This window comes from Macaca thibetana, chromosome X (genome assembly GCF_024542745.1).
Source record: "Macaca thibetana thibetana isolate TM-01 chromosome X, ASM2454274v1, whole genome shotgun sequence".
In the NCBI taxonomy this organism is placed as follows: domain Eukaryota; kingdom Metazoa; phylum Chordata; class Mammalia; order Primates; family Cercopithecidae; genus Macaca; species Macaca thibetana.
The window spans coordinates 149,718,482-149,737,211 of NC_065598.1; the positions used below are offsets into that span (position 1 = coordinate 149,718,482).

The following is an 18,730-nucleotide window of genomic DNA, read 5'->3' on the forward strand; positions in this document are numbered from 1 at the left end:
TTCACCATCAAGTATGATGTTAGTTGTATATTTTTCATAGATGTCCTATATCAGATTGAAGAAATTCCCTTCTATTCCTGTGTTCTACTTTTTATTCTGTTTTTTTCTTTGATTTTGAAGTATAAAATTTCTGTAATTATTATTTTGTACAGTAAGTATTCATTTAGATTTATCCAGCTATTTACCCATTCCAGTGTCCGTCATTCCTTTCTGCATTTCCAGACTTCCATGTGGCATCATTTGTTGTCAGGCCGAATGTTACTTCTATCCCATTCTTTCTAATCTTCTGGAACTCCGATTACATATATGTTTAATCTTTTGAGCAGTTTTCGAACATTGTTATTTGCTTACTTCAGCATCTTGATCGTCACTGTTCTATTTCTTTTTTTTTTTTTGAGGCTGGGTCTCGCTGTGTGTAATCTTGGCTCATTACAACCTTCGCTACCTGCGTTCAAGTGATTTTCCTGTCTCAGCCTCCCGGGTAGCTGGGACTACAGGCGCGCACCACCACGCCCAGCTAATTTTTGTATTTTTAGTAGAAACAGGGTTTCACTATGTTGGCCAGGCTGGTCTTGAACTCCTGACTTCGAGTGATCCGCCTCCTGGGCTTTCCAAAGTGCTGGGATACAGGTGTGAGCCACCATGCCTGGCCTGCTTCTATTTCGTTTATTTAAACAAATTTTGTTTCTTTATATGGCTTTGCCTTTGCATGGGTAGTAGTAATTTTCTATTGTTTATTGTATTATGTGTGAAAAGATTGTACAGACTCCATGCCAGATGAAGTTGATCATTTGAGGTCAATTTTACAGTAAACAGCTTTGAATAGTACATTGCTGACATTTCATATCAGACGTTTCTTAGTGCGGTGTTTCCAGGGAAACAGGGCTGGGTATAGTAGGGGAGCCTGACATTATCTTCCCACAGAGAAAGGGATTGACATTTTGTTAATTCTTTCTCCAAGCTTGGGCAAATCACTTAACTTTGGAACCTTCATTTCATTTTTTTTTTTTTTTTTCTGACACAGAGTTTCACTCTTGTTGCCCAGGCTGGGGTGAAATGGCGCAATCTCACCTCACTGCAACCTCTGCCTCCCCGGTTCCAGTGATTCTCCTGCCTCAGCCTCCCGAATAGCTGTGATTACAGGCGCGTGCCACCACGCCCAGCTAATTTTTGTAGTTTTAGTAGAGACGGGGTTTCGCAGTGTTGGCCAGGCTGGTCTTGAACTCCTGACCTCAGGTGATCTGCCCACCTCGGCTTCCCAAGGTGCTGGGATTACAGGCGTAAGCCACTGTGCCCGGCGCCTTTTTTTTTTTTTTTTTTTTTTTTAGGTGGAGTCTCATTCTTGTTGCCCAAGCTAGAGTGCAATGGTGTGATCTTGGCTCACCACAACCTCCACCCCTCAGGTTCAAGAGATTCTCCTGCCTCAGCCTCCCGAGTAGCTAGGATTACAGGCGTGTGCCACCACCTCTGGCTAATTATGTATTTTTAATAGAGGTGGGGTTTCTCCATGTTAGTCAGACTGGTCTTGAACTCCTGACCTCAGGTGATCTGTCTGCCTCCAGCCTCCCAAAGTGCTGGGATTACAGGCGTGTGCCACCACCTCTGGCTAATTATGTATTTTTAATAGAGGTGGGGTTTCTCCATGTTAGTCAGACTGGTCTTGAACTCCTGACCTCAGGTGATCTGTCTGCCTCCAGCCTCCCAAAGTGCTGGGATTACAGGCGTGAGCCACCGTTCCTGGCTTTCATTTCTTAATTATAAAATTGAGTTAATAAGTAGTACCTACCTTATTCTTTGGATTTAATTAGATATACATGATTAATGTTTAGCACATTGCCTAGTAAATAGTAAGAGCTCAATTACACATTACCTCTCATCTTCATTATCACTGGAGATCTACGTAGTACTTAGAAAATTTGTGGATTACTGAATAGCATTGAGTTACTCCTGAAGAGAAGGGGCAAATTTGTTTCATTTGGGATGCATTACTGGCAGTTTTTTGTAGGTCTTCTTGGATTGATTTATTTATTTGAGATGGAGTCTTGCTCTGTTGCCCAGACTGGAGTGTAGCGGCGCTATCTCGGCTCACTGCAACCTTTGCTTCCTGGGTTCAAGCAATTCTCGTGCGTCAGCCTCCCGAGTAGCTGGGATTACAGGCACCCGCCACCACGCCTGGCTAATTTTTGTATTTTTAGTAGAGATGGGGTTTCGCCATTTTGGCCAGACTGGTTTCGAACTCCAGACCACAGGTGATTCGCCCACCTCGGCCTCCCAAAGCGCTGGGATTACAGGCGTGAGCCACCATTCCCAGCCTTTTTTGTTATTTTTAAATTTGAGAGGACAAACTAGAGGACTAATTCTAGATTTTCTAGGTTTTTCCCTCTAATATAGACATTAGCATTTGCTGATTTTAGTCTGATTTTCCAAAATTGTAACTTAGAATAAATTTACTATTTAAAATACAATATTTGGAGGTTTCGTATTATATCTATCTCTGTTTCTTTAAATATATTTTAATCTAGTTAGGTATGGTAGTGATTTCTTATAAAAGTAAATATTTTCTTATTTAACATGTTATTTCTTGTAGGAAACTTTGACGGAAATTTTGAGTCACTGGACCTTGCGGAATTTGCTAAGAAGCAGCCATGGTGGCGTAAGCTATTCGGGCAGGAATCTGGACCTTCAGCAGAAAAGTATAGCGTGGCAACCCAGCTGTTCATTGGAGGTGTCACTGGATGGTAAGTGATGTGAAAGATGTCCATTGTCTTTTGTGCATGATTTAGTATTGCAGTTATAGGTACCATCATCTCCTTTAACCAATGAAAACACATTGGCTTTTGTGAAATTGGTCACTTAATGTGTAGCGTGTGTCTAAACATCATCTTAAAGTGCCATTTAATGGTTATACATAATGATTGTTTGCTATATGCCAGGTTCTGTTTGAAGTATTTACATAGATATCTCATTTCCTTCTCATAACTCTGGAATTAGTACTGTTATTTTCTATCCTCATTTTATAGAAACTGAGGCTCAGAAAGATTAGTTTGCCCAAGGTCACATAGCTGGTAACTGGTAGAATAAAGAGCTAACTACTTATTAGCTATGTCAGATGATAACTTAATATGATACAGCTTATGGTTTCATTTGTAATAAATTCAAAAAATGTTAATAGCAAATTTCATAGGTGAATATTGAATCCATTAATCTCATAGACTCTTTACATTTGAAAAATTTTATAGCACCATATAGCAAATATAGAACAGCGCATATAACAGATGTACATTTTAGCAAATACTTAGAGTGAACACCTATGTAACAACTGCTCAGGTTAAAAAAAATGTGGTGCACCCTAGAAACTCAAGAGGTTGTTATGCAGTTATTTCATTGCTTTTCTTTGTAGTTTTAACACCAGTTATGTCACTAAATAACATACTGTGGTTTACCTGGTTTCCAGATTAAAGTAAATGCAATCAGTATGTATTCTTTTGAGTCTTGCTTTTTTTGCTCAACCTGATGTTTCATATGTTCAACTACTTTGTGTATAGTTGTAGTTTCTTCACTTTCATTTGTATTTTGAGTTCCATTATATGACTATACCATAGTATATTGATCGAGTTGATGACTGATATTTGAGTTGCTTCCATTTTTGGCTAATACTATGCTGATATGAGTATTAGATTTCCCGGTGTATATATGCATACATTTCTGTAGGGTCTGTACCTAGAAATTGCCAGGTAATGGGTATAGGTATCTTTAGCTTCACTAAATAATGTCAAACCACCTTCCAAAACTGTTTTTAACAGTTTACAGTCCCAACAAGGACTGAATGAACCTGTTGTTGTACATGGCGGCACTTGATTTTGCCAGGTTATTAAATTTTTAAAAAATTAGTTAATTTTTCCTTAGCAAGGTAATCCAATTAAATCCAGACTGTTAACATTTTGCCAAGTCTGGTAGTTAGGTAGTAGTATTTCATGGTGGCTTCATTTACATTTCCCTGAGTAGGAGTGACATTGATCAACTTTTACGTATGTTTGTGACCATTTGGATCTCCTCTTTCAGTTCCACTCTAGTCTTTTTCCTCTGAAGTTGTCACTCTTTCCCTTGTTAAGCTGTAAGAGTTCTTTATATATTCTGAATATTCTCAGTCCTGTGTTAGTTGTGTGTATTACAGATATTTTCACTCATTCTGTGGTTATCTTTTCATTTTATGGTATCTTTTGATGAACTGAAGATCTTATTTTTAATATAGTCAATTTTATCAATCTTAACCTTAATGGTTAGTGATTTTTATGACTTATTTAAGTAATCTTTGCCTACCCCATGTTTCAGAACTTTTATTATTTGACCTTTCACATTTAGATTTATTATCCACCTGGAATTGTTTTTGTGCTCGGTATGTGGTAGATTCCTCTTTTCTTCCCCATGTGGAATACCCATTTGTCCCAACTTAATTTATTGCAAAAGCTATCCCTTTCCCCGTTGCGTTATGTGAGTGTGTGTGTGCATGCATATTTGTGTGTCTGCTATCTTATTCTTTAGGAACATCTTGGCTATTTTCTTTATCTCTTAGTTTTTAAGTTTAATAAATAGGTATATTATAAGTTGCACATATTTAAAGTATACAATTTGATACATTTTTACATATGTACATGCCCATAAAACCATCACCACAGTCAAGATAATGAACATATCTATCACTTCAAAAGCTGCTTTATACCTCTTTGTAATCCCACGCTCTTTCCTTCATGCCATGCTCCCACCACTGATCTGCTTTCTATTACTATAGATTACTTGACGTTTTCTAGATTCTTTTTAGAAGTGGAATTACATAGTATATATCCTTTTTTGCCTGGCTTCTTTTATTCACCATAATAATACATTTTTTTGTTTTGAGATGGAGTCTTGCTTTGTTGCCCAGACTGGAGTGCAGTGGCGCGATCTTGGCTCACTGCCTCCTGGGTTCAAGCAATTCTCCTGCGTCAGCCTTCGCCATAATAATTTTGAGATAATCTGTACTTTTCTGTTTATCAATAGTTCATTCCTTTTTATTGCTAAGTAGTACTCTGTTGTATGGATGTACAACAATCTGTTTCTCCATCCACCTTTGATGCACATTTGAGTATTTTTTTTTTCATTGTTTGGCTATTACAAATAAAACTTCAAGTTTGTGTCCGAGTCTTTGTATGAACATATGCTTTCATTTCTTTTTGGTAAATATCTAGGAATAGTATGGCTGAGTCACGTAGTAAGTGAATGTTCTAAATTTACAAGTACCTGCCAGTTTTTAAAGTGCCTGTATCATCTTACATCTCCACCAGCAATGTGTGAGGGTTCCAGTTCCTCTGCATCCTCACTAACACTTGGTATTATCTTTTTGATTACAGCCATCTTAGTGGGTATGAAGTTGGATCTCATTGTGGTTTGAATTTGCATTTCTCTAATGACTAATGATGTTGAACATTTTCATGGGCTTATTTTTTGCCATTCGTATATCTTTGGTGACTTATTTGTTCAAATCTTTTCCACATATTTTTATTGGGTTGTTGGTTTTCTTTCATTGCTGAATTGTGAGAGTTCTTTAAATATTCTAGATAGAAGTCTTACATATGTGATTTGCAAATACATTACTTCTGTGTAGCTTTTCATTATCTGAACTGTACCTTTAAAAGAGCAGAAGTTCTTAATCTTGAAGTGCAACTCTTTTGTAGCTCCAGCTTTTGGTGTCATGTCTGAGAATATTTGCTTAATCCAGGGTCACCAAGATTTTCTCTCGCTTTTTCTAGATGGTATATAGGTTCAGATTTTATATTTAGTTCTGTGATCAATTTTGATTTACTTTTTGTATATGGTATAAGGTAGGAATCCAAGCTTTTTTTGCATATGGATATCTAGTTGTGCCCACATTTGTAAAAAAGACTATCTTTTTCTCCACTGAATTGCCTTTACACCTATGTTGAAAATCAGTTGACTGTATGTTTTTGAGCTCTTTGTACTGCCAAATTGTTTTTCATCAAAGCTATTTTGAGTATTCTAGGTATTTAGCATTTCCATGTGAATTTTAGAATTAGCTTGGTGCCAGTTTCTGCCAGACACCTGATGAGATTTTGACTGGGATTGCGTTGATCCATAAACATTGGTGTCTCTCTCCAGTTTGTTTAGGTTTTCTTTAATTTCTCTCAGCAATGCTTATAGATCTTACACATCTTATATCAGATTTATCCCTAAGTATTTCATATTTTAAAAATTTTTTAACAGTAAAAAGATACAAATTAACTCAGCCAAGGGAAGAGGCACATGGAATAGGGTCCTGTGGAGTCTTTATATTTCTTTCTTTCTTTTTTTTTTTGAGACATAGTCTTGCTCTCTCACCCAGGCTAGAGTGCAGTGGTGTGATCTCGGCTTACTGCAACCTCTGCCCTCTGGGTTCAAGCAATTCTCCTGCTTCAGCCTCCCAAGTAGCTGGGACTACAGGTGTGAACTGTCACCCCAGGCTAATTTTTGTATTTTTAGTAGAGTCAGGGTTTTGCCATATTGTCCAAGCTGGTCTCGAACTCCTGACCTCAAATGATCTGCCTGTCTTGGCCTTCCAAAGTGTTGGGATTACAGGCATAAGCCTCCACACCCAGCTGAGTCTTTACATGTAAAGTAGGTTTCTTGTAGTTTCCATATAGGTGGTTGTTAATTTTTTAGAATCCAATTTGACAATCTCTTCCTTTAAATTAGGGTGCTTAGACTATTTACATTTAAGTTTATTTTAAAAATTCTTTTAATTGACTAGTAAAAATTTAGGCTGTGTGCAGTGGCTCACACCTTTAATATCAGCACTTTGGGAGGCCGAGGCGGGTGGATCGTTTGAGCTCGGGAGTTTGAGACTAGCCTGGGCAACATGGTGAAACCCCATCTCTACAAAAAATACAAAAATTACCTGGGCGTGGTGGTGTGCACCTGTGGTGCTAGCTACTTGGGAGGCTGAAGTGGGAGGACGGCTTGAACCTGGGAGGCAGAGGTTATAGTAAGCCAAGATCGTGCCACTGCACTCCATCCAGCCTGGGTGACAGAATGAGACCCAGTCTCAAAAAGGAAACAAAACAACACAAAAATTGTATATAATTGTATATACATGATGTTTTGATATATGTATACATTGTGGAATGGCTAAATCAAGCGATTTAACATGTATTACCTCACATACTTACCATGTTTTTGTGGTGAGAACACTTAAAATCTACTCTTGTACCTATTTTCAAATATATAATATGTTGCTATTAACTGTAGTCACCACGATATACAGTAGATATCCTACACTTCTTTCTCCTAACTGGAATTTTTGTGTCCTTGACCAACATTTCCCCAACCGCCCACCCCACAACCTTTGGTCACCACCATTCTCTATTTCAATGAATTTGACATTTTTAGATTCCACATATAAGTGAGACCATTTGGTATTTGTCTTTCTTTGCCTGACTTATTTTACTTAGCATAATGTCCTACAGGTTAATCCATGTTGTCACAATGTCAAGATTTCCTTTTTAAGGGTCGAACAGTATTCCATTATGTAATATACCACATTTTCATTATCCATCTGTTGATGGACGCTTAAGTTGTATGTATCTTGGATATTGTGAATAGTTGCAGTGAACATGGGAATGCAGATACCTCTTTAATGTACTGACTTCATATCCTTTGGCTGTATACCCAGTAGTGTGATTGCTGAATCATATGTTATTAGTTCTACTATTTTTAATTTATTGAGGAGTGTCCATACAGTTTTCCGTAATGGCTCTACTAATTCACATTCCTACCAACAGTGTACAAAAATTTCCTTTTCTCTGCATCCTCACCAACACTTGCTATCTCTTGTCTTTTTGATGATAGCCATCCTAACAGGTGTGAGGTGATATCTCATTGTGGTTTGCATTTTTCTCATGATTAGTGATGTTGAGCATTTTTTTCATATACCTTATTTATTGGCCATTTGTATGTTTGTATGTCTTCTTTTGAGAAATGTCTATTCAGGTCCTTTGCCCATTTTTTAATCAGGTTATATTTTTACAATTGAGTTGTTTAATCCCTTGTATATCTTTTATATTAACCTCTTATCAGATGTATGGTTTGCAAATATTTTCTTCCATTCTTTAGGCTGTCTCTTCACTCTGTTGATTCCTTTGCTGTACAGAAGCTTTTTAGTTTGATGTAATCCCATTTGTCTATTTTTGCCTTTTGTTGCCTTTGCTTTTTGGGTCATATCCAAAAAATCTTTGTGCAGACCAGTGTCATGGAGTTTTCTCCCTGGTTTCTTCTAGTAGTTTTACAGTTTCAGGTCTTATATTTAAGTATTTAACCTGTTTCCAGTTGATTTTTGCAACGGTTTGAGATGAGGGTCTCTTTTGCGTGTGGATAAACAGTTTGCCTAGGACCATTTTTTGAAGAGACTGTCCTTTCCCTGTTGTGTGTTCTTGGCATCTTTGTCAAAAATCAGTTGGCTGTAAATACATGGATTTATTTCTGGGCTCTCTATTCTGATCCGTTGGTCTATGTGTTTGTTTTTAATGCCAGGACCATGTTGTTTTGGTTACTATAGCTTTGTAGTATATTTTGAGATCAGGTAGTATGATGATGCCTCCAACTTTGTTCTTTTTACTGAAGATTGCTTTGGCTATTAGGGGTCTTTTGTACTTCCCTGTGAATTTTAGGATTTTTTTTCTCTTTCTGTGAAAAGTATCATTGGAATTTTGATGTGGATTGCATTGAATCTGTAGATTGCAAGTGGGATGTTTGTTTTTGTTATTATTGGGTTCAAAATTACCATCTTGGTATTTAATCTGTTCTTTGTTTTCATTTTTTGGTTTCTTTTGGATCAAGTATTTGTGTGTGTGTATGTGCATAATATAAGTATATATGTTATATATGTGTGTACATATATACTGAGATGAAATTCACATAACATAAAACTAACCATTTTAAAGTTTATAGTTCAGTACAACTTAGTACATTCACAATATTGTACGACCACTATCTCTATATAGTTTTAAAATGCTTTTATCACCTCCAAATAAAACTGAGTACCCATTGAGCAGTTACTCCTAATTCTTCCCTCCTTCAACTCCTGGCAACCACAGTGTGCTTCCTGTCCTTATGGACTGACCTATTCTGAACATTTCATATAGATTGAATTATGCAACGGGTGAACTTTTGTATTTGGCTTCTTTCACTTAGCATAATGCTTTTGAGGTTCATCCATGTTATAGTGTATATATATTGCTACTTCATTCCTTTTTATAGCTCAGTAGGATTCCACTGTATGTATATGCCACAATTTGTTCATCCATTCATCTGTTGGTGGACATTTGGGGTGTTTCCACCTTTTTTGACTGTTGTGAATAATGCTGCTATGAACATTGGGTAGAAGTATTTTTTGAATACCTATTTTTAGGTCTTCTTTTTTTTTGTATTTACCCAGGAGTGGAATTGTTGGGTCATACGATAATTCTATGTTTACTTTTTTGATGACTCACCTAACTTTTGGGCATCTTTTCATGTACTTGCTGGCCATTTGTATATCTTCTCCGTATAAATGTCAACTCAAGTCCTTTGCCCATTTTTAATTGGATTTGTCTTTTTGTTATTGAGTTGTAAGAGTTCTTTATATGTTCTGGATTCTAGACCCTTACCAGACACGATTTGCAAATATTTTGTCCTGTTCTCTAACTTGTTTTTTCACTGTTTTGATAATGTTCTTTGATACAAGAAAGTTTTTAATTTTGATGAAGTCCAATTTATTTTTAATTTTGATTAGGTCCAATTTATTTATTTTGTTGCTTCAATCAAATATTTTCAATTCCATTTTCATAATTTCATTTTCATGGATATTTTCATAATTACATTTACATCCTTTGTTAGCTTATTCGCTACAATTGTTCATTGTGTAATTTTAGTGGTTGCTTTAGGGTTTATAGGAGACATCTTCTACTTATAGTCTGCCTTCAAGAAATCTACCGCTTCATATATGATATAACAGTATGCTTCCATTTTCCCCTTCCCCCTTTGTTTTCATTGCTATAGATCTTACTTTTACATGTCTTATAAATCCATAATACATTCTTATTATTTTTGCATTAAATACTGAATTTTTATAGTTTTTAATAACAAGAAGGAAGCCTTTCATATTTCTCTCCATAATTTCCATTTCTTGTGCTCTTCATGCCTTTGTGTGGATCCTGATTTCTATATGATATCATTTTCCCCTGCCTGAAAACTTCCTTTAACATTTCTTGTATTGCTGGTCTGCTGGGGATATTTTTTTTTCCAGTTTTTGTATCTGTGAAAAAGGTCTTTATTTCATCTCTGTTTTTGCAAGATCACTTAGTATAGAATTCTAGAGTGACAAGGTTTTTTTTTTTTTTTTTCAGTACATTGAAAATATTACTTCATTGTCTTTTAGCTTTGTATTATTTTCTGTGGGAAATGTGTTTACTCCAAACTTTATTCCTCTTTACCTAATACCTCTTTTTTCCCCCTGCAGGCTCCTTTTAAGATGTTCTCTAGGCCGGGCGCGGTGGCTTACGCCTGTAATCCCAGCACTTTGGGAGGCCAAGGCGGGCAGATCACGAGGTCAGGAGATCGAGACCATCCTGACTAACACAGTGAAACCCCGTCTCTACTAAAAATACAAAAAATTAGCTGAGCTTGGTGGTAGGCGCCTGTAGTCCCAGCTACTCGAGAGGCTGAGGCAGGAGAATGGCGTGAACCCGGGAGGCAGAGCTTGCAGTGAGCCGAAATCCGCCACTGCACTCCAGCCTGGGTGACAGAGCGAGACTCCATCTCCAAAAAAAAATAAAAAGTAAAAAATAAAAAAATAAAAAAAAAGATTTTCTCTTTACCATTTATTTTAAGCAGTTTGATTAGGTTGTACCTTGCTATAGTTTTCTCTTTCTTTCCTTTCTTTCCTTCCTTTCCTTTCCTTTCCTTTCCTTTTTCCTTTTTCCTTTTTCCTTTCCTTTCTCCTTTCCTTTCCTTTCCTTTTTCCTTTCCTTTTTCCTTTCCTTTCCTTTCCTTTTCTTCTTTCTTTCCAGACTCTTTCTCTGTCACCCAGGCTGGAGTACAGTGGCATGATCTCAGCTCACTGCAACCTCCACCTCCGAGGTTCAGGTGATTCTCCTGCCTCAGCCTCCAGAGTAGCTGGGATTACAGACATGCGCCACTGCACCTGGCTAAGTTTTGTATTTTTAGTAGAGATGAGGTTTCACCATGTTGGCCAGGCTGGTCTCAAACTCCTGACCTCAGGTGATCCTCTTGCCTCAACCTTCCAAAGTGCTGCGATTACAGGTGTGAGCCACCATGCCTGGCCTTCTTTGTCTCTTTTGCTTAGATTTCATTGAGCTTTTTGGATCTGTAGATATATAGTTTTCTTGAAGCTTGGAATATTTTCTGTCCTCCTTCAAATATTTTTTTCTGTCCTCCTTCAGTGATTCCAATTACACATTTATTAGGCTGTGTGAAGTTTTTCCACAATTCATTAATACTGTTTACTTTTTTAAAACTTTATTTTGAGATAATTGTAGATTCACATGCAGTTAGAAATAATCCAGAGAGGTCTTATGCCCATTCCCCAATTCCCCCCATGGTAACATCTTGTATAACTATAGTTCAGTATCATAACCACTTTCATTTTTTTATCTCTTTTCTATTTCATTTTTGATAGTTTTTATTGCTATTTCATGAAGTTTATTAATCTTCTACAGTGTCTAAACTGCTATATATTTCATCTCAGACATTGTAGTTTTTATTTCTAGAAGTTTGATCTGCATCTTTTTTTTGAGACTGTCTTGCTCTGTTGCTTAGGCTGGAGTGCAGTGGCACAATCACAGCTCATTGCAACTTCTACCTCCTGGGCTCAAGAGATCCTCCCACCTCAGCCTCCCGAATGGTGGAACTGCAGGTGCATGCCACCATGCCTGGCTAATTAAAAAAAGTTATTTTTAGAGAGATGAGGACTCACTATGTTGCCCAGGCTGGCCTTAAACACCTGGGCTCAAGCAATCCTCTTGCCTTGGCCTCCTAAAGTACTGGGATTACAGGCATGAGCCACTGTACCCAGCCAAGATTTGCATGTTTTTAAAAGAGCTTCCTTGCCTCTACTTATTATGTGCAGTCTTTTCTCTAGCTTCTTGAACATATTGAATATAATTATAATAACTTTTAATGCTTTTGTCTACTAATTTTGTCATCAGTATCATTTCTGGGTTTCTTTTAGTTGATTTTTTTTTTTATCATGGTTCATATTTTTCTGCCTTGCAAGCCTGGTAGTTTTTAATTAGATGGTAGATATTATGAATTTTATTTCATTGGGTGCTAGATATTTTTTATTCTTATAGATGTGCTTGATTCTTGTTCTTGGATCCAGTTACTTAGAAATTGCTTGATCTTTTTGGGTCTAGCTTTATTATTAGGCTTTATTAAAAATGCATGTTTTGTTTTAAAAAGAGAAAAAGCCAGGTGTTATAAACAGTGCAACATTTTTTGTAACAGCAAAAATCTGTAACCATTCTAAATATGTATCAGTGACTCTGATTATACTTTAGTAAGTCTGAACAGTGGAACGCTCTTAAAATGGACCCTTATGATTTATTTACTGGTCCTACCAACCTTCCAATTTCAGAGTTGCTTCAGAAATATACTGCCTGACATCTAACTTTTGTTTAAAAAAGATTAAGTCTTATGAGGTTCTCCATGCATTGTTGTATTTGTAGTTCTTTCTCTTACTGAGCTGAAATGTAATAAGGGGAGAACAGTAGACAATGAGGGTAGTGAGGTAATGGGAGACAAGATGTTAAGTGTAAGGCTTTAACTTTCTCTCTTAGTGAGGAGGGAAGCTACTGGAAGGTTATGAGCAGAAGTGTACCTTGATCTTACATTTTAGAGCAGGGGTCAGCGAAATTTTTCTGAAAAGAGCCCATATGGTAAATATTGTAGGCTTTATGGGTCACACAGTCTCCGTTGCAACTTGATTTACAAAGAGATGTCTGGCAGGATTTGGCTCCCAGGCTGCGGTTTGTCGTCCCTTGTTTTAGGATTGTATGGTCTGCTATATTGAGAATAGATTCTAGGGGGAAAAGTGGAGGTAAGGAGTCCAGATGAGGAGCTGTAACAGTAACCTACATCAGAGATCATGGTATACACCCAGCAGATAGAAAGTGAATACACAGAGCAAACAGGTTCTAGGACTGAGTCTTGGGACAACCTAACATTCAAAAGTCAGAAAGAGGAAGCAAAATTGTCTGATAAGGAATGGCCAGTGATATATGAGGAAAACCAAGAGAGAATGGTATTCCAGAGCAGAAAGATGTCAAGAAGGAGAGTACAATAGCAGAATAACAAATAACCTGATAAAACATGGGCAAAAGACCTGAACAGACATTTCCCCAAGGAAGGCATGGAAATGGCCACCAGAGGTATATGATGCTTAGCATCACCAGTGATCAGGGAAATGCCAATTAAAACCACAATGAGATATCACCTGACACCTGTTAGAATGGCTGTTATCAAAAAGAAAGATAATTGTTGATGAGGGTGTGGAGAAAAAGGAACCCTAGTACACTGTTGGCGGTAATGTAAATTGCTACAACCATTATGGAAAACAGTATGGAGGTTCCTAAAGAAATTAAAATTAGAACTACCATGCAACCCAGCAATTCCTCTTCTGAGTATATACCCCAAGGAAATGAAATCACCACCTCATAAAGATATCTGCCCTCTCATGTTCAGTGCAGCATTAGTTTACGGTAGCCAAGATAAGGAAACATCCTAAGTGTCCATCAATGGATGAATGGATAGAGAAAATGTGTATACAATGGGATACTATTTAGCCTTAAAAAAGGAGATTGTGCTGTTTGCCATAGCATAGATTTGGGAGGACATTATGCTAAGTGAAATAAGACACAGAAAGACAAAATACTGCACGATCTCATATGTGTGGGGAAAAAGTCGTATATACAGACAGTGCTATAATGTAATAAATATAAATATAAAGAAATAAAACTGGTTACCAGGGATAGGATGGGAGGAAATGGGAAGATGTAGGTCAAAGGATACAAAGTAGCAAATATGTAAGAGGAGCAAGTCTAGAGATCCAATGTACAGCATGAGGACTGCAGCTAATACAATTTTATTGTATTCTTTTTTTTTAAGAAGGGGAGAGTAATCGACTGTCCCTTTTCTCTGCTCTCCTGTACAGCAAAACTACTTTGAGGCCATCTCTTTTGTCCTGTGTCCATATTCTCTCACACCTACTCCATTCAGGCAATTGTATTGCCTTAGGGATTTCCATGAAATAAGTGGATTTTAGCTGCTCTTACCACAAAAAAGTAACTGTGAGATGATAGATATATTAATCTGCTTCATTATAGTAACCACTTTACTTGTCTATATGTATCCCATAACATCATGTTGTAAACCTCAAATATACACAATAAAATTTCTTTTTTTTAAGAAGGGGAGAGTAATTGACTGTGTCAAAAGCTGTTGTAGGTCAGATGAGATTAAAGCTGAGAAGTGAACACTAGCATTTTGTGAGGTCAAGATCAGTGGTAACCTTGATAGGAATGGTTTCATTGAAGTCATGGGACAAAAGCCTGAATGGAGTAGGTGTGAGAGAATATGGACACAGGACAAAAGAGATGGCCTCAAAGTAGTTTTGCTGTACAGGAGAGCAGAGAAAAGGGAAGGTGGCTGGATAATTGGAGTCTAGGGAGGATTTTTTCAACAGTGGTTAATGATTACAGCTGATACGTGTTCAGCAATGAACACAACAAATCTCTGCCTTCATGAAGCTATGTATCGGGTGGGGGCAGGAAGATAGACAATAATAAAGAAACGCATAATTATATTAAACTGGCTACGAGATGTTGCCACTCAGATATCATGTGGACATTTTGCATTCAACACATTCAAAATGACATTATCTCTTCCCCTCCCTTCCCCCACCATTTCCTCTGTTTCTCTTCCTTGTTTTTATATTGTAAAAAATGCCACATTCAGGACAGAATCTTGTGACTTATCCCTTGCAACTGTCCTGTCCTCAAACTCAGGCGTGTTTTATTTTTTTCTTCACAAACAGTTCTCAGGTCTCCTCCCTCCTTGCAATCTCTACCTCGGCCCATGGCATTCATTTCTCTTCTGGATTGCTACTTTACCCTCTTAACTAGAGTCTCTGACTTCATCCTCCCCGTTTAATCATTTCTCCACAATGTAGCCAGAGTCGTCTTTTAAAAATATAACCTGAGAGTTTTAAGGGACTTACTCAAGACCACAACATTCATAGAGCCAAGATTTGATTTCCTTATGGCATGCTCCTCTTGGGGCTGGGCTTTATGTAGGGGATAGGAAGGAGCTAGATCATCTTAAGCTACATAAGATATGAACATTGCCAGAAATGCATTGTTTATGCAAAACTGACAGCTCATCAATTTGTCTGATGTTGATTTGTTTTTGTAGGTGCACGGGTTTCATATTCCAGAAGGTTGGAAAGTTGGCTGCAACAGCTGTGGGAGGTGGATTTTTTCTCCTTCAGGTCTGTATGTGAAATGTTCTCAGATGTTTGGAAATTCCACCTGCCCATTAAGGAATGTGGTGTGGGGAGTTGTAATACAGTCCTGGCTGTGTACTATTTTAAATGCTAGTGACCGTTTGAGTCAGATTTTATCCATTGTACTAGTAAATGTTATTTACCCAGTCACATTTTATTTCCTCATGTGGGGACAGAAGTGCAAATTCCTTATCATAGCTCCCTTGAAAGAGTTTTTAAGACCAGCTCAAATATTAAGCAGATGTGATTTCAAAAATATAAGTGTGCTGTGATGATTTAGTCTCATATGCTAATATAGCTAGCTTTTACAGAGGGGACGTGGAGCATGTGATGAGAAATGGGAGCTAAGTGACAGTACACTCAGATGTTGTCTGCTGTCTCCTTGACCCATAGTTTCAGAACCAGTGGTTGCCAGTTCTTTTGAGACTGCTTAGGAGAGACTTACAAGCAAGACTTGAAAAAGAAAAGGGGAGCAGTTTCTCCAAAAACAAAAGAAAACTGACGTTTGATTGTATTAAGCATACATTTCTTAGCTCTGCGGCATTGATATTCAAACCTGGCTCCGCATTGGAATCACCTAGGAGTTTTTAAAAGAGCCAACCTGTGCCACCCCTGACCCACAGTGTGATTTCATTGGAAAACTTAAAACTCCTGACGTGATTCTGTCATGCAGCGGTGCATAGAGCTGCTGTGTTGTGGGAGCCATAACTTGCTGAATCATGCCAGAGTCTCTGAATTCACAGCCCTTTGTCTCTTCCCACAGTTGGCAACCCTCACTTTTGCAAGGTAAGTTCTGCATTAGCACCATGATTGGAGTGAGTTTTGCAGATAGGTCAGGTGAAAATCAAATGTATTGAAGAGGGAAGCTGGTAATTGGCTGTATCTGGGTTGAGTGTGGTATTGCTGCATGACAAATTCCCCCAAACCTAATGGCTTCAAATAATGATCACTTTATTCTCTCTCATGGTTACAGGAGTTTGGGGAGGGTTAAGGTAGGGGCTTGTGGATCAGAGTCTCATGTGGTTACAGGCCAGATGATCAGAGGATTGGGGTAGGTCTGGACTTGTGGGGCCTCTTTGTCTCTCTGTCTCTGTTTGTCTTCCCTCCTCCTCTCCTTACTTCCCCCATGTCCATAGTCTCAGTGCTCTTCCATGTGGTCCCTGTGCCGGCATAGGCTTCCTCACACCACCTTGACCTCAGGACTCCCAAGCACAGTGCTCCAGAAACGTGGTGCAAATTGCATCTCCTTTGTTGCCCAAGCCTCAAAAGTCATGTAGCCTCACTTTTGTTGGCTGCTTCCCTGTAGGCTTGTTAGGTGCTGGCTCTGTTGCTGGACAGGTCAGACGCCCTGCAAGGTGGGGCCTCTCCTTACACCTCTCTCTCCTTCCCCTTGACCCTTCAGGTGGAAGTGCAGTAACATCTCTATCCCTGTTGTTTCCCTTATATGCTGCCCCAAACTTCATAAACATCTTAATATTGCTTTGAAATGTCTTAATTTGAGTGTGTCCTCTCTTTCTTTTTGGGGCCCTGACAGAAATAATTGGTATTGAAAGTGTCTCCAGAAAGGCACCTCAAAATGAGATTTTGGTGTTGGATAATTCCAATATTCAGGGGGTACAGGGACACTGCTTTGCTGCAGAGGTGTAACGTGGAGAATTGGTGGCAGGCACTCATGTTATCTGTCACCAGAGGAGTGAGAGCAGGAGGCAAGCATAATGTTGGGAGATCAGTTATATCACGAGTTATAGTTTGACATAGGGATACAGTTTCCTTTTTTCCATACTGATAATTGAGCAGAATTTAGTGAATAATTCTTCCCATTCCCAACATTTGCAGCATTGTCTCTTTCATATATCAAAATCCATGTATGTGTGGCTGTGACTCTGGTTTCTGTGTTCTATTCCACTAGTCAACTTTCTATCTTTATGACAGTACTAAAGCTTAATATTTGGTAATGCAAATTTTTCCACCTTATTCTTCAGGAGTGTTGCAGCTACTTTTGTGTTCCTGCTTGTTCATCTAAATTTTAGATCAGACTTGTCAGTTATTTTCAAAAATCGTGTTGAAATTTTTATTGGAATTGCATTGGAACCATGTAGATATCTCTTATGATATTGAGTATTCTATCTGTGAACATGGGTTTTCTCTCCAATTATTTAGGTTTTCTTTAATGCCTTTGAATAGACTTTTATTATTTTTCCATATAGATCTTGTACATCTGTGATTCAGTTTTATTACTGGATACCTTATAACTTTAGTTGCTCTTGTGGATGATACAGTTTTTAAAACTACACATTCTGATTCATGCTAATGTGTTGAAATACAGTTGATATTTTATGATGTTGTTTCAGCCAGCCACCTTGTTAAAAAAGTCTCTTATTTCTGACTTGTCTGGGATTCTTTTGGGTTTTGTCTATAAAATCTTTTTATGCCATCTGTGAACAGTGAAATTTTTCCTTCACGTCTTTATGAATATAGTTGCTTTTGCTTACCAAGCTGTAGATCATTTCCAGCACTTTTTGCAGCTTTCAGAGCCCAGCAACAACGCTTGCCAGTTGTCAGTTTATTCGGCTCCCTCTACTTGTTGTGCTGCAATGGAAGTAGGATGTTGAGCTTTGTCAGTAGAGGACGCTGGAGGGACCTTGCAGCGGGAGAGGCTGCTTTTCCCAGTTCTGGTGTTGCTTTGCCCCTGCAGTGCAGTCCCCCAGTAATGCCAAGGAGAGCAGGAAGTCACCTTGCAGTCCTGGTCTGGGCCACCTAGGGGACTTCACCACCACCATTACTACTTTTGCACCCTTGTAAAAAATCAGTTGTAGTTGTCCAAGTCTGCTTCTGTACTTTTTATTCTGTTCATTGGTCTGTGTCTGTCTTCTTCAGTATCACATGCTGTCTTGACTGCTGTAGCATTATAGTAAATCTTAAATCAGGTAGTGTGATTCCCCCAACTCTGTGCTTTTTCAGAATCATTTTGGTGATTCCAGTTCCTTTGCCTTTCCATATAAATTTTAGAACCAGCTTATTTATGTATCTATAAGAAATCCTGCTGGGATCTATAGACAATTTGGAGAGAATTGGGCATCTCATTTCTGTGTTGAGCATTCCATTCCATGTACATGTCATCTCTCCATTTTTTTTTTTTTTTTT

The 18,730-nt window shown here is 38.0% G+C and overlaps 1 protein-coding gene across 2 annotated transcripts in view; it reads left to right on the forward strand.

Annotated features, from left to right (window-relative positions):
- Window positions 1-18,730, forward strand: part of FUNDC2 (FUN14 domain containing 2) — a 192,099-nt gene that overhangs the window by 168,218 nt on the left and 5,151 nt on the right. For both annotated transcript variants that reach the window (XM_050775496.1, XM_050775497.1), the window contains 2 exons: window positions 2,588-2,738; window positions 15,496-15,571. In XM_050775496.1, the coding sequence (XP_050631453.1) occupies window positions 2,588-2,738; window positions 15,496-15,571 (227 nt within the window). The remainder of the gene's footprint in view (window positions 1-2,587; window positions 2,739-15,495; window positions 15,572-18,730) is intronic.